Source organism: Catharus ustulatus, chromosome 4, assembly GCF_009819885.2.
Source record: "Catharus ustulatus isolate bCatUst1 chromosome 4, bCatUst1.pri.v2, whole genome shotgun sequence".
Classification (NCBI taxonomy): domain Eukaryota; kingdom Metazoa; phylum Chordata; class Aves; order Passeriformes; family Turdidae; genus Catharus; species Catharus ustulatus.
The window spans coordinates 46,156,884-46,184,373 of NC_046224.1; the positions used below are offsets into that span (position 1 = coordinate 46,156,884).

General features: G+C 37.0%; 1 protein-coding gene across 3 annotated transcripts in view; it reads right to left on the reverse strand.

The window, feature by feature from the left end:
* Positions 1 to 27,490, reverse strand: part of SYT1 (synaptotagmin 1) — a 337,000-nt gene that overhangs the window by 105,048 nt on the left and 204,462 nt on the right. For 2 of the 3 annotated variants that reach the window (XM_033057397.2, XM_033057398.1), the window contains exon 4: positions 19,322 to 19,510. The exons of the other annotated variant lie outside the window; for it this stretch is intronic. In XM_033057397.2, the coding sequence (XP_032913288.1) occupies positions 19,322 to 19,493 (172 nt within the window). In that variant the 5' untranslated portion in view covers positions 19,494 to 19,510. The remainder of the gene's footprint in view (positions 1 to 19,321; positions 19,511 to 27,490) is intronic. 3 annotated transcript variants of the gene reach the window in all.

The window sequence follows — 27,490 nt, forward strand, 5'->3', positions numbered from 1 at the left end:
TTTGCTCCAGTATTTACAGCCAACCCATAGCAGCTGCTCTTGATGAACACATTTTCTTATTGCTATTTAAAAGTCACTGCATCCCCTCATTTTCAAGAGTTCATCCCACTTAATAAAATCATTTAATTAAACCCTATTCTTCGTACTGGATTAATTTAATTGCTGCTAATCAAAGAGACTGAAAAAAAAAATTAAATCTTAACATTAGAAGCACACAGCAGAGTTCCTGCTACTGGTCTCTATATAAATGTTTATATAAATAAAACATATAAATATAAAAAAATATAAATAAAATTTTAATTTTATTATTAATAATTATATAATTAGATTAATATTAAACAATCATATTACTACTATGTAATGTATAATATATTTTTAAATATATATAAATATTTTTAATGGATTTGAAGTGATTAAACTCTGGTTTGACTGGAAAGAGAAAAAAAATTAGAAAGGAATGCCACGGAATGCCTAGGAAAAAGAATCATTCCTGGAATTAAAAGTCAGTTTGCTAAAATGACTTCTGTCCAGTGAGTTTACTGTTCCAGGTTTCCAATTCCTCTGGCAAATACTCTGCCATTAACTAAAGAAGCTCTCTCTTAATAAGAACTTTGCAATAGCTGATCAACCATTCTTTCAAACCTATAGCATCACCAGTAATGAACAATTAATCCTCCGCCTCCTCAGAACTGAGTTAAGCTTGGAACAGAAAGGGAAAAGCAGCGAAAGAAGATGGGCTCTGTGAAGCATGAAGAAATTAAAATAAAAAGATGATAAAGAAAATAAACATTAATGGTAGATAAGCAATCAATAAAGTCCAAAGCTTGCAAAGATTGCCTTGGAAATTAAGTGCTCTAAAGGAATTTGAGTAAGTATAAATGGAATCTCAGAAAGATTTATTTTAAAGTGAATTAATTCTTCAGCGCATTTTCCTTTTTTTCTCTCCTTGCATGATTGTCTCTTAGGCTACTTCATTTTCTGCATATGGTGCCACAAGACAATAACAGATTTATCTCTAAGTTATATATGCTCTTCCATAGTGATTATTCCAGCAAGCAAAATGTTAACACATTTACATTAATGCAAATGAGAGAGTGGTTTGTTATTGGCTGAAAAGACTAATAGTGATACACAGATGCAACTTTGCATCAGCAGTCTAATTAAAACTAATCTAATTAAATATGGTGCATCTGCAAAGCTGCTTGAGCACTGCAGAGAACACACAGAATTCCTTTTATAGTAGGACAGAGCTTCCAAGAGCCAGTGTGTCTGCCATTTCACTACATTTGGAACCACTTTAATAGCAGGTGAGTAATCAGCAAATAAATTCTCCATGGCTGCTTTGGAATTGTTCACTCAGAGAGGCAGTGATAATGTATCCATAGATACAACACAACAGCAATGGAGGCCACATGGAGGCAGTGTCCTTTCATTAGGAAAATGATGCAGATGGAAAAAAGAAAAAAGCTTGAAGCCATAAGTCATCCTTTAGACTTACTTACTAAGGGAGAATTCTACATAAAAGTACTTTTGCAAATGTTTTAAATTACTGATGTGAGTTGTTCACAGCAAAATCAGCCATCATCAAAACTTTTTCCTGTCTAGCAATTCCTTTCAATTTTCTTCCCCCCTGGCAAATAAACATTCCATAGACATTGTATTCAGTAAGAAAACTTGCTGAAATTGTGCCATAAGCTATTCTAGCTAGCACTGAGATCTAAAAGGTAATAAAATAATGTCTTTCCCTCTCAAAAATTTGAGGTAAGAAATCTCATGCTGGAAAACGGTCTTAAAATGTGTAAACCAGCTATAGTCACAGGAAAGAAGGTTAAAGGAGGAAAAATCCCAACGAAAAGAAACTGGCATCACAAAAGACTTCTATAAGGTATTCTAGTAGGACTCTGCATTCCCACCTTAGAGAAATAGATAATGTTACAGACAACAGTCTTGACCTGTTACAATCTGAAGTAACTATGTTTGTTGAAAGCCAAAGAGAGAAATGTATGGCTCTTGGCAGGAATCTCAATCCACACAAAGAGGCTCTCCAGATCTCACAGCTTTTCCTCTTTAATCCTTTTTCAAGGCTCACCAGATCATCAACCATTAAATATCTATATTAATATCCATAAAATGTTGAATTCCAATATGTTCCTGACTCTGTGGGACAGGTATGGCTCTATATTCCCGGGCAATTTTCCCTATCAGGTCACACTTTGTGTTAGAACAGATTAATGGAATGAGAGCATGCAAAAAATATACTGGGGATATGACACTCTCCTAGAGGTCAACAAATGCAGTCTTCCAACACAGGCACGAGAGCAGAGCTCTGAAGACTTCTCTTTCCTTGGCTGGAACCCCAACCAGTGAGCTGTTTACCCCACATAAGCCACTTCTCCCACAGAAGAGTGTTTTTGAGTCCCTGGCTCTCCCATGGAGGATTTCTGTGCCACTCTCAGTGAGACAGATGAGTAATGCGCTCTCCAAGCAGTCCAACCTTCAGGCTATAGGCTCTCTTCTCTCTGGGCTGAGACATGGGTTTAAACTTGTTTAGGCTAAGATGCAAGCCATGTTCTTCCTCATCTCCTGGCAGTGTCTTAGTAACTATTTCTACTACAAAATGAAATTGATGGTAACTCTTGGCACTTCCCTTTCCTTCTTCATCCCAACTAGCACCAAGGATGAAAATACAACCTCCAAGTAAAAGAGCAATAGATATGACAAGTAAATCCCACAGTGAAAATTAAGTTTGCTGTTTGAAAAAACATACATAAAGGGCTCTGTAAGGAAAAAGAAATCATAAATGATGAAAAATCTCCAAAATGGTCCATTAAAGTAATTTTCTTTGCTGCCTGATAAGTAGAGCTCCAATTTGAGTCCTTTCAGTTATAAATAGTTACATTAATTTCAGCAAAACTATGCTGAACAATATTTATAGGATTATGTCTTGGGGTGAACTTACTAATACACAGGGAAAAAGCACTGCATGTTTGTGACAGCATTCCTTTAACCTAGGAAAGGTAAGTATGGTGATTTATAGAAAAGGGATACTTCGCTAAGTCATAACTAATTTTCAGACTGAAATTGCTAATCAAATAGTAATTTTCATAGTAATTTTCTATATCCCAGTGTGAAATTTACTCCATTTTGGAAGCTTGAAAAAGGCATTTTTCACAATACAAAACCTGTATTAAGGTGAGGTTTGTATTGCACAGGCTGTCACAGAGACCCATACAACAGAATGAATATTCCCCTCTGTGAATATGTGTACTGAAGGTTAGCAGTGCATAGATGCTAACTAAAAAGCCTCAGGGTAACAGAAACTTCAAAAATAAGGAGGTTTTTTTCTCCTAAATATGCAACATGAAGAAAAGTTGAAAATAAAAAGCATTTAACTTTATAAGAGTGTTTAACTTTATTCAGATCTAGATTTTCTTGATCTATTTCCTAACGTAGCTTGATATATTGCAGCAGTGACGCCACACCTCAAGAACTGAGTTCTTTTTTGAGTCCCTCACTTCAAGTCAAGAAAGACATTGAGATGCTGGAGAGAATGGCAACAAGGCTGGGGAAGGGTCTGGAGTACAAGTCCTACAGAGAGTGGGTGAGGGAGCTGGAGTTGTTCAGCCTGGAGAAAAGGAGGCTCAGGAGAGAAGAGAAATCTCTCTCTAGCTCCCTTAAAGGAAGCTGTAGCCACGTGGGGGTTGGCCTCTTCTCCCAGGTGAACGGAACAGAGCAAGAGGAAATGGCCTCAAGCTGAGCCAGGGGACGATCAAGATATCAGGAAGAAATTTCATCACTGAAAGGACTGTCAAGCACTGGAAGAGGCTGCCCAGGGAGGTGGTGGAGTCACCACCCCTGGAAGTCTTTAACAAACAACCTGGCACTTAGTTGACAAGATGGAGATTGGTCAGAGGTTGGACTTGATGATCTTGGAGGTCTTTTCCAACCTAAACGATTCTGTGATTTGGTGATCTTATCGTGGTATCATGCACTGGCTAAGGAATGGAAAATGAACTGTCAAATACATTGTTATTTCAAAATACATGATAATTCTATCTATCTATTTTTCTATCTCTATCTATATATATCTTTCTATTAATATATTTTTATATATTTTGATTTCAGTGCAATTTGGAGCTTTCAGAGTATGGCACATCACATTAAGGACATTGCATTTTTTTTTTACTCTTTTAATGCACTATTTAGTTTACTAATTAGTCATTATTTATTATTTTTATTTATTATCTTTACTTTTACTCTTCTATTACTTTGATCTCATATTTTGCTTGTGTTCACTCAATGTACAGTATTCGTAAGACAACCTGATTTTATAATATATGAAGGCTTTATTACGGGCTCAGTCATCTGTAAATTGTCTTTAAATCAGGACAGAGTTTTAAGCCACCACAAATATAGATAAGTAATTTATATATGGTAAAAGGCAGTAAAGACACGAGATACAGCAGGATAGAGATTGTTTTTAAAGACAACATAGGACATCTGATGTAAAGTTTCTAACTTTCAGAGTTCAAAACAACTATATTGGTGAGCACCACACTTAGTAGTATTTGAATCTTAACCTTGTGGTGCCTTTTCAGTAATTTTAATAACTTAGGAATGAAGCAAAATAATATTGTCTTGCCAAAATTATCTGAGAAAGAAATCTGCCAAAATTTGCCTTACTTTCTGATTTCTGACATTAGCATATTACTCTACAATACAGCAAAATTAGGATTTGTTGGGTGAAATCTCAAAAAAGGTTTTCAGAAATCAGAAGCTAACTTCTGCTTATTTTGAAATAACTTTTTAATCTGATTTGTCACAAACTCCTGGATGGCTAGGTGATGAGGTGCCTGTCCTTGAGCTGAGGGAAAGGAAGTCCTCATTAATATTTTTTTCTAGTGGAGCTTCAGAGCAAAAGTTGTGCTTACATACAGGAACACTATACTAAACAAGAATTGCAGTAGATAAAGGTAAAAAGAGGCTGATAGATTTTATTGCTATGGTGAAAAATGGTCCTCTAATAAAGATAAAGTTTTTGTCTCTGTCACCGGCAATAGGAAGTGCTCTTGGAAGGCAGTATTTTTTTTGTGCTGTGACTAGTATTAAACCCATCTCAAATCATAAATAATTTATGTTGGCAGTGTTGTCCCAGGAGAGATCACTAATGTAAGCGAAGCTAGTTATATTTATTCAGCCACATGATGGTAGAGGTGACACTTGATGAAAGAATAAATCCTTCCCTGAAGCAAAACTAAATGCCATTTACCTCACTGCCCATGGCTCAGAGATCTAGTATCTCTGCAGCGGTTTCCAAAAACTCAACCACTGAAGAGATCGAAATACCACCCCAAAATAAATCTTATTAAATAACTCTCTAGTCATAGTATTTTAACTATGGCAAATGTGAAGACTTTTTTTTTGATCAATAGCCCTTTTATCCCTTCATGAAAGCAGGCTCTGACAGACATACCCCTCCCAAGTGGCTAAGACTTATTTAATTGGCCTCACACGCCTTCAAGTTGAGCCAGCTCCTGCCTGGGAACAACGTCCCGTAAGCCAGCACTGCAACCAATTTTCCTTTGGCTTCTCTCTAAACTTGGCAATGCTGCGATTTATCCTGGCTCGTCTCTATTGTTGATCCTTATCTGAGGTTACACATGGTTTTGCTGACTGCCACTGACATCACATACACAACACATTTTCTGCCTCTGTTTCTGAAAATGTTTCTTGTCCAACTAGTCGCACAGCTCACAGCAGTTACAAAATGCTTGAGCAGGGATGTGAGATTTCTAGATCATGGTTCAGTGCAGGAACATTCAGCATATTCAAGGAAGAAACCCTCTAGGTTGCAAGCCAAAAAATAGCTACTCCTTTCCTTGTATCTGTACATTAGTCCCGAAGGCACTAAAAAACACATATCAGTATTCAGTTTGCTTTGCTAAAAATGTTAGCTGAAAGCTTTCCAGTCTTTCTTAGCAAGCTTTGTGTGAAGTAGAGAGAAAAGTAGGCAAATATTGGTTTTCATTTACTCTTTTTCTTCCAAAGTATTGTATAGCAGATAGCCTGGAAAACAGCTGAGCAGCACTGTCAGGAAGCCTTAAGCCTCTCAGCCATATGTCAAAAAACATTTCTCCTTCTTCCTGTAAAGGTATTCTCCACAGAAGTCAGCATGGCAAAACTGCTTTTTTTCTGGAGAGGGAGGAGGCATAAATGAGATGAGAGGATGCTATATGATGAGGGAATGAGGAAAAAGGAAGGAAAAGAGGCAGTAGATGAAAGAGACTGAAGAACTTGAGATTTAAGTCAAAAGTTAGTTATCATTTACTTTCAGACCAAGACATGACCTCTAACACTTACAGGTCACACATCCTGTCAACATGCTCTGCAACATTAATTTTCAGAGTATCAAACTTATTGGTGTGGAGACTGTGAAGACATATACTGACTGCCATTAATGGTCACCTGTCTGGCAGAAGCAAATGCTGCACCTTCTTGGAGAAAAAGTCACTGATTATTACTTTTTTTTTTTAGAAAAGGCAATTTTACATTCACCTTGCATCAGGACAGGAACAGAGATATTTTATAGCTTTCAGTCACTACTCCCAAAATGTCAATACATATCTTTTATTTTCTTTGCCTCACAAAATATTGTGAGAAAGTAGGGAATATCAGCATTGCTCTGCTATACCAGGAATTCTCACTTGACATTTCAGTCTGCTACTGGCTCCCAGCTCACATGATGACAGTGCTGTATGAGTAACAAACTTCTGTAGTAAAGCATTCTGACAATTTAGGTCTATTAAGTTATGTCTGGGAACTGGATGTAAGGCCACACCCCAACAATATTTATTTATTTGTTAGTCTTCAGCTTGTCTTCCCCTCTTACAAAAACCAAACCAAAGTAAAATCAACTTTGAAACAGAGAGGCACTGAAGCATCTACCAATCTATGAAAAGTGATCTATGAAAAGCATATAGGACTGATAGAAAGTAGGCTCCTAGCATTTTGATTCCCCTGATACCAGGGGGAAGATTACAGAAGTCTGCCCAAACAGAGGCACTATCAGTAGCGTTTGAGGCAATCCTGTAATTTTGTCTGCAAGGACCAAAGCACTGCTGGGGTCCAGTCAGTGAAAAAATCTTGAACCCTGTAACAGTCTGCTGGTGACTTTGAAATGCTTCTGAGTGCCACTCAAGGCTGAAAGGAGGGAGGAATTAGTGAAGCATCACATCCACTTCCTGCTCATTGCTACGGCACTCCAGTACATCCACCAAAGAACTGAACTGAGCAACTGAATGCTCATGGGTGACCTAAACGCAGAAGGAAGCTAAACAACATCATCTGCCAGTATCCTGGATCCCTCTCAGGCACAGAAAGTGGCACCATGGTGCCTGCCTCCCCCTGAGCCAGTAATGCTGGGGAACAGCAGTGGTGACATGCTGATGCAAGGGCTGCTGTACTTTGGGGGAAACATAAAACTAACATCCTCAGCTTTTTTTGGTGATGCGAGATCCCCTGGGATTTTCCCTAAAGGATTGTAATGCCTTACAGCCCCATCCAACTCTCATTAAACTAAATGGAAACAACCTCAATCACATCTGTGGAAATTGGATGTTTGCTGGGTTGGCTGAAGTCCCAAGTGAGGTAATTACATTCTTCCAACAGCTTCCATTGGAAAATTTCAGTGTGTGTGTCCCCATCCCAAATGATCTCAAAGTAGCACTCTACTGATCATTTAAGCTAAACAACTGCCCTAAATGCTCTTTTTTTGACAACAATCATGAAAATGTGTGCTGTGATAATAGGTCATGTGAAAAGTGGGTACAACTCTCAGCAAGCAGCCCACTAAAATCAAATGGAAGGTAAAAGAATTACACTGGTATTTATGAAGGGCCAAAAAGAAAGTTGCTGCTACCACTATACATGTGTGTGACACGTCTCTAAAATTACATTACTTGTAGAGTTACAAACTTTTAATAAAATTAGTATTTTAGACTAAAAAAACCATAGCAAAAGTAAAATTAATTTACATTAAAATAAGAATCAGTGTAGCTGTTCATCAGGTTAATAACAGGGCAGACTAGAAATGGTATTTAGAATTTTGATCCTCCAAACCACTTGTGCATAACAAATTTAATTCAATACACCATTCAGGAGCTTAAAGGTTAGTACACGTTTAAATACTTTACCAAACTAAACCTTTTGAGATTCTAAAACCTGCTGTGTAGCATTTCAATACCTGGACTCAGTCTGCATACCCATGCTACATTTATTGGCTGGCTCTAACAAGAATGCAATCCTATTGTCTGTTAAGTTATTTACAGGAGAGGTGCAGGTCAGTCAAGAAAAAAGACTTGAAAACAAGAAAAAATTTGTTCATCAATTTGCAGTTGTGCTGCACTGCAGGGTTCAGCTAGCTTTGCTATGCCTTTAGCGATTCGGCACAAATTATTTTATGTAATGGGGACACAATTTAGGAATTTGGTTGGTTGTTTTTAAAAAGGATATATTTTCTGTTCTTCTTCTAACAAGAATTACCAGGATAAATATTTGATTGAACAGAATAAAATGCTTCTTGTCATTATCATTACAAAATCATAGACAGTTTTCTGAGAAGTAGTAGTGATGTTGGACAGATCTGTGCATTCTGCAGAATCAAAGCCCAGCTGTCAGTAGGTTCCTAACAAAAATGAGCTGTTGAAAATCAAGAGTGTTGAACAGTTTAAACACTTCATGCATTAACTGAATAGAAAAGAGATTGTTGTAATTAGTTTCTCTTTTCCATTTTGCCTCATTCAATACATATTCCTCTTGCATGCTTGTATTTATATCAAGAAGAGCATTGTGCAGGAATATTTTTCTACTATACAGTCACTGATAAATAAATGCATGGCTGTTTCAGAATAGTCAAGTCAGTATTGATATTTCTTCATGCCACATTATCACTATGCCCTGAGTTCAGTGAGTATTTTCTGTCCATTGGTTCTCTCCACCCATCATACTATTTCCCATTGTCCTGGACACCTCACTGTCCTAAGATGTAAAACTCATCAATAAATATTTCATGAGGCAAGCAAATTTAGAAACTGGTATTCTGGAATAGTTTCCTATACTATCACTGACTTGTACTGTAAAATGCTACGCTAGACTGAAAGTGATAAATAGTAAGCTTGCCTTATCTTTGTCTGTCCTCCTTCCTTTGCTCATGCCACAAGTAAGTTTTTACCCGTGGCATATAATGAACAGATAAACAAACAAACAACTGACTCCAGGGTTAAGACCTGAAATGCCACACTCCAGGTTAAAGCACACGCTTGATGAAAATTGAGGTCTTAGGAAACATGATAATATAGCTATTTTGGGAGGAAACATGAGATTGATATCTAAAGAATAAACAAGGCTAAAATCTGTTAAGGAAGAAAGGACCATGAAAGTATCTATTAAGAAAGCTGTAAAAATTACTGAACTTTGTTAACTACGTGAAGAATGTATTTCCCTCTAAAAAAAAAATCTGATGCCTGTCCTAGCCCTGGAGGTTTCCTACCCATTGGGGTACAGCTATATGGGTTATGGTCCTAACAGAGGTCTACAGAAAGAAAGCTTCATGTGTGGAAATAACTTCCAAATCAACCGGCAGCTCACCAGCTTTCACATACTCCTTCTCCCTTTCCCTTCAAGGAGCTGATACCCCAACTCCTTCCCCTGTGTCAAACAGATGGTTTGTGTGGCTGCTTCAAATTGACTATAAAGGAGCTGCCAGCCAAGACTCAGGACTATTGTTCAGGCTGCACCCTAAAATATCTGAGCCTCAGGTCTTCTTGAGACTAAAGGAAATCAAGAGATGAAGCTGGAAAACTTGGATCTGACTTTCCTACAGGAACAGCTAAAAAAGAAATGTGGATTCACCTTGCCCTATTCTGTAACCTTGTTTACAAGGTTAACAAGACATTTATTTAAGCGCAAGGAGCCGTAAATACCCAGTGTTTTTTGCTCATTTATCCGAAGATATTTTACAGCAGAATACATATGCTGTTCTTCAGCCAGACCTCTAGTCCAATGCATCTCTTACTCTTCATCAGATTGTACATTGCTAGAAGAGATTGAAACAATTGCTCTCCAACAGAGAGAAATCAGGACTCTAAGCCCAGAGAAAAGTGTTTTAAGGCTGTGAATCTCTCTGTTATAAGGGCTTAACCTAGAAGTCTTCCTAGATATCTAAGTATGTGGGATCAGTACCATTGCATACACCAGTGTTTCCTTCTGGATAAACTTGCACCTCCTTTTTCTATGTCATTCTGAAGAGGACCAATGCATTTAACTCAGATCTGTAAATTCAACTTCTAGAGTCTGATTCTTAAAAGCTAAGTGTAGAAAGTCTAATAATTTCTGGAGCTCCTTTTTAAGATGTGGGTTGAAATGCCTTCCCCATCTGAAATTATAAATGTCATCTTTCATTTTGGTGGCTCTCACTGCAATAGGAAAACAGTGCCAGCTACAGTACTGAAACATGCCCCCAGATGATATAGGGGCTGTGAGCAAATTAGGGAGCTCTAGCTGAAGTTGGTAATTAAGAGTAGATTCAGATTCTGAAATCTGCACAGGAGTAGGCAGATGGCTTGTTCAGCTGCCAGCTGGAACTCAGCCTTCATGAGGCAGTCATTCAAGTTCAGCACCGCAGCTTCTTTCTATGGAGTCAGAGCAAAGTCTTCCCATACCAAGATTCTTCTGAATATTTGAGGCCACTTCCACAGCTCTTGCAAAGTGGCTGCATGTTCTGGAAGCATTAGTGACATTCAGATCCAGAACCATTCAAGAGTTTGCTTGACATAAAAGCCAAAACTAAGAAAGATAAAATGAATGTCTGAAAGGATGTACCTACAGTATTCCTGAGAGCTCCTCTTGGTGGTCAGTATCTCAGTTTTTCACCCGCCTTGGCATATGGCACTGATGACCAGGTATTTTAATTCATATATCAGTAAAAGCATTCTTGTCTCTTTTAAATAATGTTAAACACTTAAAAAAACATATTAATCAAAGTACAGAGGGTATTATATATTTATAATCCCTCAGAGAAGGAATCCCTCCCTTAGTTTGGACAATTCTCAGCAGCAAAGACACCCAGTTCTAAGCAGAATAGTCAACAATAACAACAAAGAATGACATTCTGTTCTTCAGCTGTGCCAATTTACAACAATTTCTCAGAATAACAGTGGTATTATCTACTCTTGGTTTTCATAAAAATACGAGAGAATATATTCTAGCTTGCTACAGTGCCTAGGCACAAGTAGCTGAGGTAAGGATAGAATTTAAATCTTAACTGTAATTCCTATATTTTCACTGTGCATTTAAACCATACTTTTTCAAAGAAAATCCACTAACTGTACAGGTCGTAAGTGCCTTTTATCTTTTATTCTGTACGTTGCTGAGAATCAATCTTTAAATGTATTCTCAGTTTTAAATTCAGAAAAATTATTCCATGAACTGTTGTTTTTAAAGCAATATTACAAACAATTATAACTGACAATGTGTAATTCTGGAGGTACTTTATATGCAGGTAAGTTTGAAAAAGGTTAAAGAAGATTGTGTCTCTTTTATGCATGTAAGCACAATTTCAGTGCACTTTCTCTCACACGAAGTAATGAAATTTTAAGATACATCCCCAGAACCAAAAGTAAGCCAGCAACTATGTTCAGTTTTCTGCTTGTAAAGTGAATTCTCTACTCAATTTATAAGACACTGGCACAACTTGACATATCTATTGTGCAATAAAATACCTACCAGAGTAATTGTAACATATAAAATAATATTCACAGTGATGTGCTAGGGGAGACCCCTGGGGGTAGTCTGACACCCCTTGTTGAAATGCCATCACCAAACCAAAGGTAGATGCTCACCCCTGTTTCTGCTATAGATTAATTTCATCCTCTTGGCTTTAGAAGTTAATCTAATGTGTTTTTTTGTTTTCTTACAGTTTGTTGAAATGTTTGCAGCATCACGTGTTTTATAGAACTTGCTTCTCCTTCCCTTTTGCTCAGATTATACAACTCAAAACCAAGTAATGTTTCTGAAAAAGGTGCTCCAGACACATGCAGTCAATAATGTATAATTCTGTTTGACACCGAAGTTACCTTCCCAGTGTGCTACTGGCTCAGAGGCAGCATTTCCTTTCTGACAGGACATTGCATTCACAAGGTGATGAAGAGGAGGACACTGGTTTAGCCTGTGACAGGCTCTCCCTGTGCTGGGCATGGAGAATGCTGCAATTGCTGCTCTGGCTCAAGCTGTAGGAGTCTGCTCTTCTCATTTTCTCCTTTCCTCCTTGCCTTGTCCAAGGAGTCAAGATAGTGGCCAGTGTGGGAATAGGGAACTCCTGTGGATCTAAGTGCGTCAGACACATGGGTTGAGTTTGCTTTGATTGGAGGAGATTATTTCCCTGCCCACAGCTGGGGCGTTGCAACTACATGATCTTTAAGGTCCCTTCCAACCAAAACCATTCAATGATTTTATGTAACTTCCTGGCAAGCATGTCTGCTTGCCCATGCTTGATCCAGCTATAGTCTGCAGCAGAAGCACTTCTAGGTCACGCTAGGGCAGCTTGTACTTCCAACAGCCTGCGGTTCCTCACTCAGTCCTGTATGAGGATCAAACTGGCAGCTGTCATGAACCCAAAAGATTAACAAGAGGACACGTTAAGGAGAGCCTATCAGAAGGCATATGAAAATAACCCATGGATTGTAAACTGTAATAATGTAAATAAATAAATAAATTCTGAATGACAGAATCAATCATTAAAATATTGATAGAGTATAACTCAGTGGGATCTCAGATCAGATCCTTCAAGACAAGGATTTTCATCTGGTTCATGAGTTTTTACTTCCCTTCTTTCACCTCTCAGTATCTGTTTAGACATTTGGGATTTCAAAGCTGTATTTTCAGGATTCCTCATTTAAAGCAATCAAAATACGCTGGACACCCTAGAAATAACCCCAGCATTTTCATATTATGAGTTTATAAAATAACAGAGTTGAATTGTTTTTGTCTCACGATATTTATGTCTTCTGGATGTGTGTGGGCAGTATTTTCAAGCTTTTCCCCATCAGCAGGAGATCTCTAAATTTTATTTAATATTAAAAAAAAAGAGCTTAAGTTCTCATCTACACTCTGGGACTGGGGGTTTCAGGGAGAAAACAAAGTAATCTGATATTTGCATTTAAATTGTTATATTTAGAAATAATGTGAGTTTTTTTCCCCATCTAATATTGTATGGCAATAGTTCTGTCTTGTACTTCTGTGTTCCAAAGTAAATCCTTATTTCTGATTTTCTCTGCTCCTTCAGCAGTGTAAAGCTGTATGTATTTGCTTGGCATGAGTAGCTGTGAATGATTTTATGACAGGAAGGGAGACAAAGACTTGAATTCATGCCATCCCACTTCCTCCAGCATTGTTCTTCAGACTTCCCTGTACAATCTTCTCTGAATCTCTCTATACAAATATTCTTTGCCAAGATACCTAAATGGAGTTTGCCAATGTCCGACTGTTCCTAAGCTGAGAACTCTGCTTGTTGTTTTGATAAGTCGATGTGAGTACACATAAACATATGTATACATAGTCCTCATTTCTACAGGCAGTCAGCTACTACTCAAGATGATCTCTGAAACGGAAACTCAAATTTTTTTCTGGCTAACTAATGATATTAGACAATGACTAACACTGGCATGTCCTGTGAAAATATAAATCACAGCTATTGCTGCAAACTTTATTCTGATTTTATGGTATGCCTACACTATTAATCCAGTTTCTAAATCTGAAAGCATTATATTATCAGCATTTTGTATCTTTTTATGGACTTAGAAAATAATGTGCCATCTCCTCCCTGTACCAGCGACACCTGTGCTCCAGGAACCATTAGGAGAAGCTTAATGAAATCATTTTCTGCAAATGATCAAGCTGTCAGCTTATAAAAATTAAGTTTCAAAGACCCCGTGAAAAAAATCCTCAATTTTTCTAATAACAGACATAATTTGGTAATAACTCCTTGATAATCTTGATGCCACAAACGAATGAAAAATTAAGAAATTAACTGTCATTTATAGAGAGCAGTAAGCACTCAGTACACCTCAGCTGGTCAAAAAAGAAAGGCAGAAGGGCAAAATAGCAGACACCAGCAGGGAGAAAGAAATGATGTGATGTGTCTGAGATGACTGCTGAATGCTGAAATTTTGAATTAAGTCACTATATATATAACTCCAGAGGTACTTTATTCTAAATTACCCAAATATACCAACAACTTGGTAGTCAGTTTACTAAGGTGTTATTTGGAATTAAACCAGACCTGAGTCATAGTGTTATTTTCACATTTTTTGTTACAGTTCTCTCTACAGCCTCCAGTTTTTGTTTTGAGTTATTCACTAGTCCAAGGAGAGGGAAATAAAACTTTTTCTGGAAACAGAATGTGAGATAAGTCTGCACAGAACATCCGGTTTTAGCCTGACTTACCACAGAGATTTAAGCTTCTCATTTTGGGGGACTATCAGTCAGTTATTTAAGATGAGTCAAATTTAGGGCTTTTGAGCACCAGCTACTGAAGCCAAATGGAGTGGCAAGCCAGCCAAACATTTCAGAAAATGGTTTGTATAGAAATGTAACTTTTTATATAATTACAATTTAAGAAAGCCAAGAGCATTGGAAATATGCAATATCTTTCTACTATAGAGGTAGTGCCACAATTCTGGATTCAATGCAATCTGCTATGATAGCTGTTCCAGATTTTACCATGAGCCTTAACAGCACATCATTATTAACAGCACAATCAGAAGTATGCTGGAATTTTAGTGGATTTTTCCTGTCTTGTTTACTGGCAGAATGAGGTCTCCTATTCATACAGGAATGTGCCATTAGAAAATGTATCAACATCACTTTGATTTAAAAATTATTAAGTAAACTAATGGTAATTTATGTCAGTTTTTTATTTGTGTATGGTTAGTATCAGTATCTTGACATTTAAAATCTCCACCCAAAAGCTGTTGCTGCCATTACCACAGTCTTGTTACAACACACTTAGTGTAAATGTATGGCAGATATTTTCCTAGCCTGTAGACAAAGATCCAGATGTAAGAGCACTGAGAAGGAAGAAGGAAAGAACTGATACAGCTTATAAAATCTTTTAATGCATTTTTTTTTCACAAGAGTAAGTGCTGTTTTATCTGCTCTGTTTCCCCCCTTTTTTCAGTTGTTGGATTTACTGTACTTAAAATGCAAAATGTAAAAGCAGAGATGGTGGCTTTTTTTCCCCTTCTGGTAAACAGATAAAAAATTCTGCCGATTAAAGATAAATAAGGATTGAAAGTATAAGAACCAATTAAGTTAGAGTGACAGTTATACACAGTTCAGTTATGGAAAAACAACTGTACTGTGATTATGCAAATCAGCCACTCACAACCAAAATGCAGGGATTTACATAACGGATAAAAAAATTCCTCCCAGTTATGCCTCAGTAACTTACTGGGTTCTTGCACTTTAATTGTATGACTCACTGTAATAAAATTATCCCACATCCTTTATCCAGAGTGAAATGTATGTTAAGACATTCTGAATGATTTGTGTGCTTTTGGAAGCCTACATTCTCCTGTCACAAAATGTGGTGTATGTTCTATTTTAAAGAGGTACAAATAAAAAAGCAACCCTCCAGATTTTCTACTTCTACCAATGAAAATTTTAACCTGGTTTACCTAATGCATCACTGTTATTGAAATAAATGTATAATGATTCAATAGGTCCTTTCTTTTTCTTGGAACTTTTATTTCCTCCTTCTATTAAAGTAATATTTTTTGTTTTTTTTTTTATAAGACTTGTCTAGTGCACACATCACAGAAGAAAACACCAGTATAATTTGAATTACATTAATTTAAATTGATTTGCATCTTGTAGTTTTGTAAAGTGAACTTTTAATGGGAATCCTATATTTTTAGTTAGCTGTTATGCCTAGACTATTTAGCTTCTAACATCTGTGTGTTCTACACACAAAACACAGTATTTAAACAAATGAATCTTCTATTATAAGCTACATGGAAGGAACAGTATTTATTCAGCTGGATGTAGTTTGACATCTCTTTCTTTTTGTTGTCATATATTCCCTGATTATAATGTTCTTTATTTTTTTAATAATATGAGCATGATACTATATAATTTCTAAGATTAAACAGAAAGAGAAGACTACATCAATTAGGCCCTACTATGGCTTGGCCTTTTCAACACTCAAACCAAGTTGACTGCAGGTGAACTTTTTCACAACACTTTATCCTATTATATATATACATCCACCAAATCCTGATGGTTTATTTTCCATCTGCAGATTTCTCAGGCAGAGGCAACTAAAACATTTAATTATTTATCACATATAAACAACAGAGCACTGAAAAAAAGATCCTCCCATAACAAACACTGAGATTTCAAAGTCTTTCCTGTCATGTGGGGACAAACATGAGACATCTGGAAGTAAAGACTATAAAGCACATGAACTAAAAAAGAGGCTTGTCCCTCATCTGAAAAGATTGGAGAACTTGCTGACATGACACTCCACTGCCATGGGTAAGACTCAAATCAGGGGTCCAGTTTGAGTCTAACAGAGGAAAAGCCTGGTGCATGGTCTTGGGAGTATTCTTAAGACTTGCAAGCATCTGTGCCAACCCAATGGGGCCCATGCACTGTACTCCCTCTCTCTCACACAACAAGAAATTCCCAGAGGCACTATTCAAACAATTTGGTTTGTACCAATTTTCATTTTGCTCTGTTTTAAGAGACATTCTAAAAAAATTTGCAGTCAGCTGTAAGAGGTAAGTCCTGAGAACTTTTCTGCCACAATAAAAGTTTTTTTGGTAATAGGCTGAAAACACCACGCTGACAACTCCCCCCGGCATAAACTGAACAACTCATGAGCAAATGTTATAATCTTCCAACAGGGAAATGAGGACTCCTCTGCCCTGCTGTCCCCAATATTTTGTAGACAGCCTAACTGAACTTACTTGTTTTGTGTTTGTGTTAGTTTATAAATGAAAAATACATACAGACCTGTGTGTAATGCAGTCCATTCTTGCAGGATTTATTATTGAGGAAAATGGGCAAAAGAAAGTTATTTGGAATATGAAATGCTCAAAGATGTTGACAGCACTAATTTATATTTAGCATTTCAAAAACGTCCCCACACAAGTCCCTTGCCCTTCTGCAGTACAATGAAAATTCAGCTTTCTTCTTGAAATGGCAACCCTCCCCCAGTATAGCAGAATGCAATACTAAACAGCCCCAGCATTTGAGAGAGATTTTGGGAGGATCCAATCACATCTGCAGTCTATATAATTAGAGCAGACAATTGGCATGGGACTTGTAGCTACCTTAGGTTCATTTCTCCAGGACATTACTCCATGATCTTGGATAAGAGACCAGATTTCTAAGATGGAGGTAATATGTTCTGGTGTCACTATCAACATAAGGTACAATATTTTAAAAACAGTATGATGTATTTGTCCTACGACCTAATAAACTTTCCTAAGTAAGCACTTTCATTATGTAACAGTAGGGGCTTTTTTCTTTTATGAAGAAAAAAGTCAGTTCAACTTGAAAAAGTTCTCCAGATTGGACTTTTCCATTTGTTTTCACTGTGGTTTTAAAAAGTATGCAGCAGGGAATTTCAAGTTTCTCTCTATCTACAAACCTTTTCCTACACCTTCCAATTACAGAGTTCCTCATACTGGAAGCCGTTCATGCCTTTGCAAAGTTAAAATCAAAGCTTAAAAATAAGAGGATATTTACACAAAGTCTTCTCTATGTTATTTACACAGCATGGTGAAACGAAAATTACAACACAAATGTTTCAAATTCTGACTTTTCCCCTCAATGTCTTGTCTTTTTATTTTTCCAATTTTTTCTTTTTATTCTTGTATATTTGTATCTTTATTCTTTAGTTTTGTTTTCCCATCACATCATCAGACAATTTCCTTTCAGTATGGTCTGCACTGGACTGCGCAGATCACCAAAGTAATGGCACACAAACTTCTTACCTCTATAACACCTGAATTCTTGCAAGTGGGAATTTTGAGTGACAGAGCAACGCTGTTTGCTATAAATTTTGCAAAAATGGCCTCTGCCACATTGCCAAGATCCATTTAGAGATAAAAAAAATCAATTAATATTCTAATTTGTTATCTGACTTTATCAGTCACAGAACATTTCTTTGCACAAAGGATAGCCTTCTAAAAATGAAAATTCTTATATATGTTAAAATACTTCCCTGGAAATATTTTACATTTACTTTTTCTTATAAAGAAGAAGTTATTAAAGACTGAATGACTTTCTAATGCTTGCTAGTAAAGCACACATACAGAGCCTTCACCTTCTTGTCTGTAAAAGTGCCAAAATGATCTGCTGGTAGCATTAGGTAATTTTTCTGTCAGCAACAAAGAGAATTTTTTTCTGTATTATATGAAATTCCACTGACAATATTCAATTAGTCCCATATTGGATACCAGTGTATGTATAGTAAAACATATCAGACAGATTCAAGACCCCCAGTATTATCATAAACAACAGCATGAAGTTAATGCATGCATTTTTTTTAACGTGAACAAATTGAGGCCTCAACTTTCAGTCAATACTTAGCACCAAAGACCAAAAGAACCCTGCTGACTTTAGTTCTAACTTCACAGAAATATACATTTACTTTTAAGTTTTCGACATGTGTACATGAACTTGTGCAAACAGCATTCAGTGGCTGATTTACTAGAATAACTAATGAGAAAAGCACAGCTATCTTCATACATTACAGATATATTAGCTATTTTCTTGTTAAAACTCAATTTTCACATTTCTTTCTACACTTTCTAATCTCCAAAGATCCAAAGTTTCCTTGTTTTCTCAATATGTGTGAGTTCTGGCCAAATATTGCTTTAAGGCAATATGGCCACATGCATTTGTCATAACCATGAAACCTTAAGTGTTACTGATAGGAAACATTTTACTTATTGGTCCCACAGCCACAGTGAAGTTCTCTAGTTTCAGTTTTAATGATTCAGCAGTAATTCATCAGTACAAATTACCAAAATATTATGACATATCAAGAATAGATATAAATTAAATTTGAGTTGAACTCCATTTTTTTCTACGTCAGTAACTTTGAGGAACTTACAAAACCAGTTTCATCTTGTGATTTTTCCAGTTTTGACTAAAAAATATTTAGTATGCTGTCTAAACAAATGTCAAAGAAGAAAATGTCAATTTAAATCCAGCCTGCCAACAGAAGCTTTTTCATCAATCAAGTTTTACTTACGTGGAATTTTGTTCAGTTCATTCATGAACTTCTCTTTTAGCTTAGAAAATGCATCTTCTTTTCCTCCCCCTCCTCCCGGACTGGCTGGCTCAGTGACATTACTTGGAGGGGCTGCTGCTACCGTTGTTGCTGGCGGTGCTGCCAGGGCCTCATGATGACTTTCACTCACCATTTTAACTCCTGGGTAAGCTGTGGGAATATAAAAAAAAACACAACAAAAAGCCAAAAGGTAATATAATTGAAATATATCTCTCATCATTATATGAATAAATAGGCAGAATATCTGTTGCTTCTCATGCTTACTGGGTAAATATAACTGCATTTGCATAGAGTTTCAGGTTCTTCATAAAATATTTATTAGACAAGAGAGAAAAGTATTTTGCAGGGTTAATTTCAGCCAGAATAATTTTATTGCTTAGAGCACTTTTCCAATGGTTTTGGAACTATTTTGGAAGTGCTAAATTTGAAACCTCAAAATTCCTGTAAAAATCTCATATAGCTTTACATTTGCTCTTCAGTTAGAAAGTATAAGCAAATTGGGTAATAAATGCTCCCAATGTGCAAATTTCAATGTATTTACATAATTATTTTTCTCTGAGAATTACAGAGGTGCGGATCATGGACAGAGTTTCTATATATGAAATAAATGAGGTGATAAGGACATAATAAAAACACTTTGTGATTTCCTGTCAAAGTAATAACCTATTGTTTCCTATTTAAAGCTGTGTATTAAATAGAAATTGATTTGCATGAATTTTTATCTTCATTAAGTGAAGGCAATTTTCCTTCCAGTTATTTTGTGTGACACTAGCTACTGACAACATTCTCTTAAATTATTCAGATGTCTTAACTGTATTCATGAAAATACAACATCTGTAGGGAATCTAAATCCAGCCATTTTGAAACATCTATGAGGCTGTAACAAGCATAATCCCACATCAGCGTATTTTTAATTTCATGTTGTTTAATGGGCATTTTGGAAAACCTTTATTTGACCAGTAATAAATTTAGCCAATTTCCCTATTTCAAGTCTGCTTTGACAGTGACAGCAATGGGTGACTGATATCTCCCTGTCCTTATCTTGATCTAGGAGCCTTTGGTTGCATTTTCCCTCCACTGCCTAGCTGAGGAGAGGAGGGATAGAGCAGCTTCAGTGGGAACCTGGCACCTAGCCAGGGTCAGCCTACCACAGTCACATAGCAAAGAATTTTGAGCTAGTGGGATGAAGACAAGAAGATACGAAAGAAATTTCAGCAACACAGCAAGGCTAGCTGAAATGTTTATTCAGGTTTTGAAAACATTGTTCTGATTTTCTGCTGCATCATAAATATCACTGATCTGAATAATTTCAGGAAACAGAGGAAGAAAGAGCTTGAAAAACAAACATTCATTATTGCTCTGAGTGTACAATTGCTCTCAGCCTCAAAAGACATTTGGCCTTTGAGCTTTTCCTGAGAAATTTAAAGATCAACAAAGGAATAAAACACAACACATCAAAACTGAAGGGGCATAAGAGCACCTGACTGCATGCAATATGATGAATCGCGACATTTCTTGTCTTACATTATTGTTTTCATAGATGTTGCTAAGAGTGCTCTAATCACTAAATCAAGAGGAGAATTGGCTTTTTGTCCTTCAACTTTAGTTCTATGCATCCGCAGTCATGTAGATTTGCGGGCGCAGACCTGACTGCGGGTAGAATAACTTTTTGAAATCAGCCTCACCTTTCCTATCATTAAAGGGGCTTACACATAAGTGTAGTCTGGAATACAAAAGCCATTTCCCAATATTGCTGTATGAGGAAAAACATTTTAACAAAATAGGGGGTTGGTATTGCCCAATAACGTGAATATTTTGTAGCCATTTTATTGATGCAGCAGCGAATGAAGCGGTATTCCCTGCCTGCCCATCACTTCTGTCCTTGCCCTCAAGTCCCTAGCCTAATATAAAATCATGTTGATGTTGACACAGAATATGTACACAATACAGCTCCATAAATATTTCATAAGCATGTGGTCTTAACTATTTCCCTGTAACAACATGGGAGCAATTCACTATCAAAAGCAGACCAACATTGATGGAAAAATTCCAAGTTAATATCCATAAACTTTGGCTCAAGCCTGACATATCTTTATCTTCCCAACTGCCTCACAAAACAACCAAAAAAAAAAAAAAACAAAACCCAAACAACTAGTACATAATTTGGGTAGTATGAAATAACATGCCAGCTATTTCAGACTAGGAGACTTTTTCCATATGCTCTGATGAATGCCAAATACCATGAAGCAAAACATGCAGAGTCATAAGCTGTAAGCACTAGTGCTGTTTTATGTTATAGTATTTTGTCAATGAATGTCAGTTAAATCAGAAGGAAAGTTGTATATCATAATTAAATCAAAATTAAATTCCTTAATTATAATATATTGCTTAATTATTTCAGGCCTGGCAGTTGACTATTTATTTTATTTAGCAATGGAAGACACAATTTGCAATGACGACTTTCAGCTAATTAAAAATTAAGGCAAATGTAATTTATTTGCTTCTAGTTTTGGAACTATATTTTGAAAATATATTCAAAGAACAAATTTGAGGCATTACACTTTGATTTACTTAAAGGGAGGAAAACCCAACAAAACAGACTATTCTTGTAATCTCCAGGAATCCTCAGTAGATTCCTAGTGCAGTTAGAGGTCACTACATCTAATGAGACATGCACAAACCGTTTGAGACTTGCCACAGAACCTCTGACCTCTACATGCCAATGTCACAGTCCTGATATTTCTAAAAGGTGTGAAGGGGCTGAAAAAAGAATTCTGACTCAGAAAAACCTTTCTGCAAAGAGCCCATGCCCACTTGCTTATAACATCTGATGGCTTTTGTAACTGTAATGCTGCAGCTTTCCACAATAACGGTATAAACACTGTGGCAGTATTAGAGACTACAGAATACAGAATAATTAATTTTAAACTGGCTTTTTTAAAAAAGGGGGTTACTTGAATGCTGCAGTGCATCACTGAAGGCAAAGATCTACAAATCACTAGCAGATTAATTGCCACTTATGAAATGGTAGTTACAAGCAAAAATTTCTTCTAAGTAAAAAAATAAAATGTCATTCCACTCAACTATGATTTTCAGATCAATGTTCACAGTGCTATGTATGAAACATTACATGTTTCATGTGCAACATCCAGTCATAAATTTGCAAGGAGTACGTTTGTAATTGTAGATAAAAGCACAATTAAACTTACATGCTTCTATAATATGTAGCATAGACTGTATTTCCTGACCATGTCAATTCTTTAGCGTACCACTGCCCTTTCACTGACCAGTAGTGCCATTTAGTCATTACAAGACACGTAAAATGAAACTATGGACAGCCACGTGTAATACTTCAAAGTAATGCTTGCCTCTATTTAGAAGTAGGTATGTGTTGACTGAAAATCCAGTTGAACCCTTGAGGAGACCAGGCATTTAGAGCTTTGCTGTTCCCTATGCCAGAATAACTCTAACAAACATGAATTATCAGCTCAAACTTCTACATAATTTCAACACAATTTCCTCCGAAAATGAATCATTTGAGAAATACACATATACACACTAGAGATTTGTAAGAAGAAAGGGATTTTCTTATGGAGGTACAAAGTATTGGTTGACTGCCTAAGTGTGTGCTGGTATGGATCCTGATGGGGAGAGTCCCATTGCAAAGCACCTCTTAGGAAAATTGTAAAGCAGCAATGTCTCTTAGGAGAGGAGTAAAAAAAAAGAAACTTAAGACATGGATGAATATAGAGCATTGAATGGATTCTGGAAATCAGAGCTGAAAGAATGTGATTGAACAGGAAGAGTCTGCAAACATTCTGGCACAGGCAAAGCAAGATGTGGGCAACTTGGGAAGACTAATCTCATGGGAAATGTTAAACTTTTTTTTTAAAAAACCAAACTGAATAGTCAGAAAATTAATGAGAACTCTGTGGGATGTCCACAGTGATTCACACAAAAGTGGGATTTTCTGGAATGAGCAAAACTCAAGAACGGTGTATCACCTTCTGCAAAATCATGGGGAGAACTATGATAGTCTTACAAAAAATATGAAAATAATAAAACGCTGAAGGGCAGCAAAGTTAATTGGTATGCCTCTATGTGGTTAAATTGCAGTAGGTGTACCACAGCAGTTGCTAAATACATAATCTTTTAAATACTTAATCTTATAGGTGTAAAATCGGCAACATTTCTTCTACATGGTGGATTTCAGTTTATATTTGCTCATTTCTCCTCTTATCTGCTGAATCCAAACTGCATGTAGTGAGAAAGTAAACAGGTCAGAAATCCCATGCTGACCAAATAACTTCCTCCCAATGAAAAATTTTCTAGAAAGTGTCCTTTTACTTTACTGCTTCTCTTTTTGCCATATAAAAAACTAAAATTAATGAAATTATTAAAAACATACAACTATAGTGTTCCTATCAGTAGTTGTTTCAGTTTTCAGAAGAATTTCAGCATTCTTTCAATATTTAATGCTGCAACTGTAGTAGAGCTGTTGACTATACTCAAGATGTAAATTGGGATCTATACTGTTGAATGGTATTTCCCGGAAAGTTTATCTCTTCAGCATACAAAACATGCACAGCTCAGCAGTTATAGCCAATGTAACAGATGTAATGCAATAACAAAACTTATCTAAAAAAGAAGGAAGAGCACCCAGTTGTGTCCCTTGATCATTTTTGTTTACAGCACCTGAGCACTGAAAGAGAAAGCAGCTATTATCTTTCAGGGCTGGTATAGCTAGGGTAAGTATGGAGTATTGCCAGAGAAAGGTTTGCACCACATTGAAAATACACCTCATTCCATTGGAGTGTTTTTGATGAAATTAATTAATCAGAAGATGGAATTATTAGCAGAATGTTTAATGGTATCTACAATAAAGGATCTCTTCTTAGATTTAAGCATTCTGGGATGTTAATAATACATTTTTTACTCAATCATCTTCCTACTAATGAAATAGGTTATCTTTGTAACTTCAGCAAAGGACAGTTATTTTAAAAGACAAGCTCAGAAAAGAGACTTTCTTGGCCTTTTATAAAGATGGGACTGTAAGTACATTTTCAGAAGAATGGAAGGTCATGGTAAAGATGTATCAAAACAGCCTTTTCATGATTACCACAAAGGCTTCCAAAGCAATCCAGATTTAGTACTGCTTTAGAGAATGTACATGAAAGCCCAACAGTTCATGGGAAAAAAGAGTTATGATGAAGAACCTTGGTGTGGGAATTCAGGTGTCCTCTCTGTGCTTCCAAGGCACAAGAAACGTCCCAGCAACATCCCCACCTGCCCCAGAGTAACCCCTGCACCTCTTTCAGTGGAAAAGAGACACTTCTTCCATTTATGAAACGTGAACTTATGTTTTCCAGATATCATCTGTACATCAGCTCTTTAACACTGCTTTCCAACGCTTGCTAATAACACCAATACTTTCACTGGCTGAATGGACTGAATAAAGAAGACAAAGCACCTAAATCTTTCCCCCAAAGCCTATGGCTACTTTATCGCTCAGTTTTAGAAATGTCCATGCCTGCATGTCCTGGCAAAGGAGTATCACTTGTCCTGGAGCAGGCTGGAGGAGCACAGTGCTGCAGACAGAAACAGAACCATGAGCTGGTGAGCCAGGAGTGATGAGACCCCACGACATGGAGGGGGAGACATCTGAGCCCACGCTTAAGCAACTGTGGGGGAAGAACAGTCACATATCAAGTCAGGCAGAAGTGCTGCAATCCCAAAGCAACAAAGAGAAGGAGAACTTGGCAGAAATATTTTTTGACACCAAGCAAAAACTTTTAGTTTTGAAGGCCAACAGCAAGATATGCTATGACAGTTATCTACAGAACATTCCTGGACCAGGAAACAAATCTTCCTATTATTAGACATGAGCTCCATATCAGTCTCCAAAATTTACTTAAAATAGGGACAAATATTTTTAGAAACACATCTGAAAGACAGTAACTTGATGGTCACATATAACTTAATTCTCACAAGAAAGTGAAATATTCTGATTTCCAGTCTAACATTCACACTGAAAACCTGTTATTTGAGTATGAGCTATATTAAAATAATAGCCAAGCCTCTGTGTACCCTTCTTAGCCTAATTCAGTTTTTTAGTGTATCTGATAAATCTAGAAAATATGAAGAATAAGAGTAGAACAGTTCACAGTTCTCTGTTGCAACAAAAACATTTTACTTAATGGAAATAATTATAATGGAACATTTAATGTCTAAGCATGTTTCAAACCTAACCACATAATGTCAGAGAAAACAATTTTTCCAGGGATAGTAAATCACTTGTGAATTTTTGGGAGAGATCTGGACACCATGAACACTGGAGAAAGACAAATTCTTCATTCCACAACACAAACTGCATGCTTCTCTTCCAGCTTCCTGCACACCCATCTATTAAATATGGCAGAACTGTTTGAAGTATAAGGCTCTGAAATATCTTTCACTAAAGTCTGCAGAAGAGAAACTTTGTCTCTTTGAAACTTTTTTTTCTCTTTGAAACTTTGAATTTTCAGGAAGCATTGGAGTCTGATATGTAATCTATGAACAGCTAACCACTATATTTTGCAGTACCAAGCTATGCAAGATGATATTTTCAGACTCACTCCTTAGGCTGTTGATAAGACCACAATTAATTTAATTGAGAACAGTGAAGTTGACACTATTTTCTTACCAGCTAAATGCCATAATTTTTTGACTGCACTTCAAACTTCTGCTCCCACAATGCAGAGGAGCACAGGGGAGCCAGAGAATTCAGAGCAGTTACAGAGAAACATCTCTATTTAGGTCACATTGCAAAGTAAGTCAAGAGTGGTGGGTCCTTTACACAGAACCACTATATAAATGCCTGACCATGTTCTGAAACTTTTATTTTCCCTGAGTATATGATATTTCTTAGTCATGTGTTTCCTTTGATATTTAGAGGTAATGGGGATAGAGACAGCCCTATGTCTCTGAATGTTGATGTTATTGTAATGTTTCAGCAGTAGTGAGGTTACCTGTCAAAGCTTCACAACATATATATAATTTAAACCCTCTGCCTTTGTCTGCTACAGCAATTGCTGCTTTAAAATGTCTGAGCTCCTTGATAATAGCTAGTTATTAATAGAAATAAGGGAAAGAAAGAAACTACAGTAATTTCCTCCCACATGATCATTCTGTCATCTTTCACACTTGCATCTCATTTCCTGAAGCTGCAATCTGTGCTTCTACTCTCCTGGTATTTACTTCCAGACTTCCTTTATACAGCAGTGTAAGATAAAAGAATTTATATAAAAATTAGTGTTCAACTGAATTTAAGCATGAAATTCTAATGCAGTCCACAGGATGCCCTTGGTGTTTCAAAATCATTTTAGAGTAATCTTACAAATGATGAAGCCCTTTATAGCAATAAATTTTTTGTTGTGTACGTTGCATAAAATCAATTTATATTCCCATATGTGGTTCTTGTCCAATCAATGGGTCTAATAAAGCTTATAAACTAGTGAAGTGCCACAGAGTTTAACTATGACATAGTGAAATTCATAAGGAACAACATAAAAAATTGTAAAATAATACAGAGAAATATTACTAAAATTCTTGCTTTGGCACAGCCTTAAATTCACTATTTCACCTTTCAGTTTTCTTTTTGTTAATGTTTCTTATATGTCTCAATTTCTGCAGCCAGTAACCATGGGGCTAGCAAAATTAATTACAATAATTTCACAACTATAAGGCGCACCCTTTTGACTAAAATTTTGGTCCGAACCTGGAAGTGCGCCTTATAGTCCTGTGCGCCTTATATAATGGACAAAGTTGTGAAATTTGCCAACCCAGAAGTGCGAGCCGTGAGCCGAGCCGTGAGGGGGGGTGGCGCCATGGGAGCGCTGAGCTGTGAGGTGGGGGCGGGAGCGGGCGGCCGCGGTCAGCAGGAGCCGCATGGGGTGGGTGGGACCAGGCAGCCCCCAGCCAGCAGGAGCTGCACGGGGAGGGAGGGAGTGGGCGGTCCTGCGCCACCCCGAGCCACCCCTAACCATGGGTGGCCCCGAGCCGCCCCGAGCTGTGGTGGCCCTGAGCCGCCCTGAACCGCAGCAACCCCGAGGTGTGAGGTGTGAGCCGTGGCCGCCCCAAACCGTGGTAGCC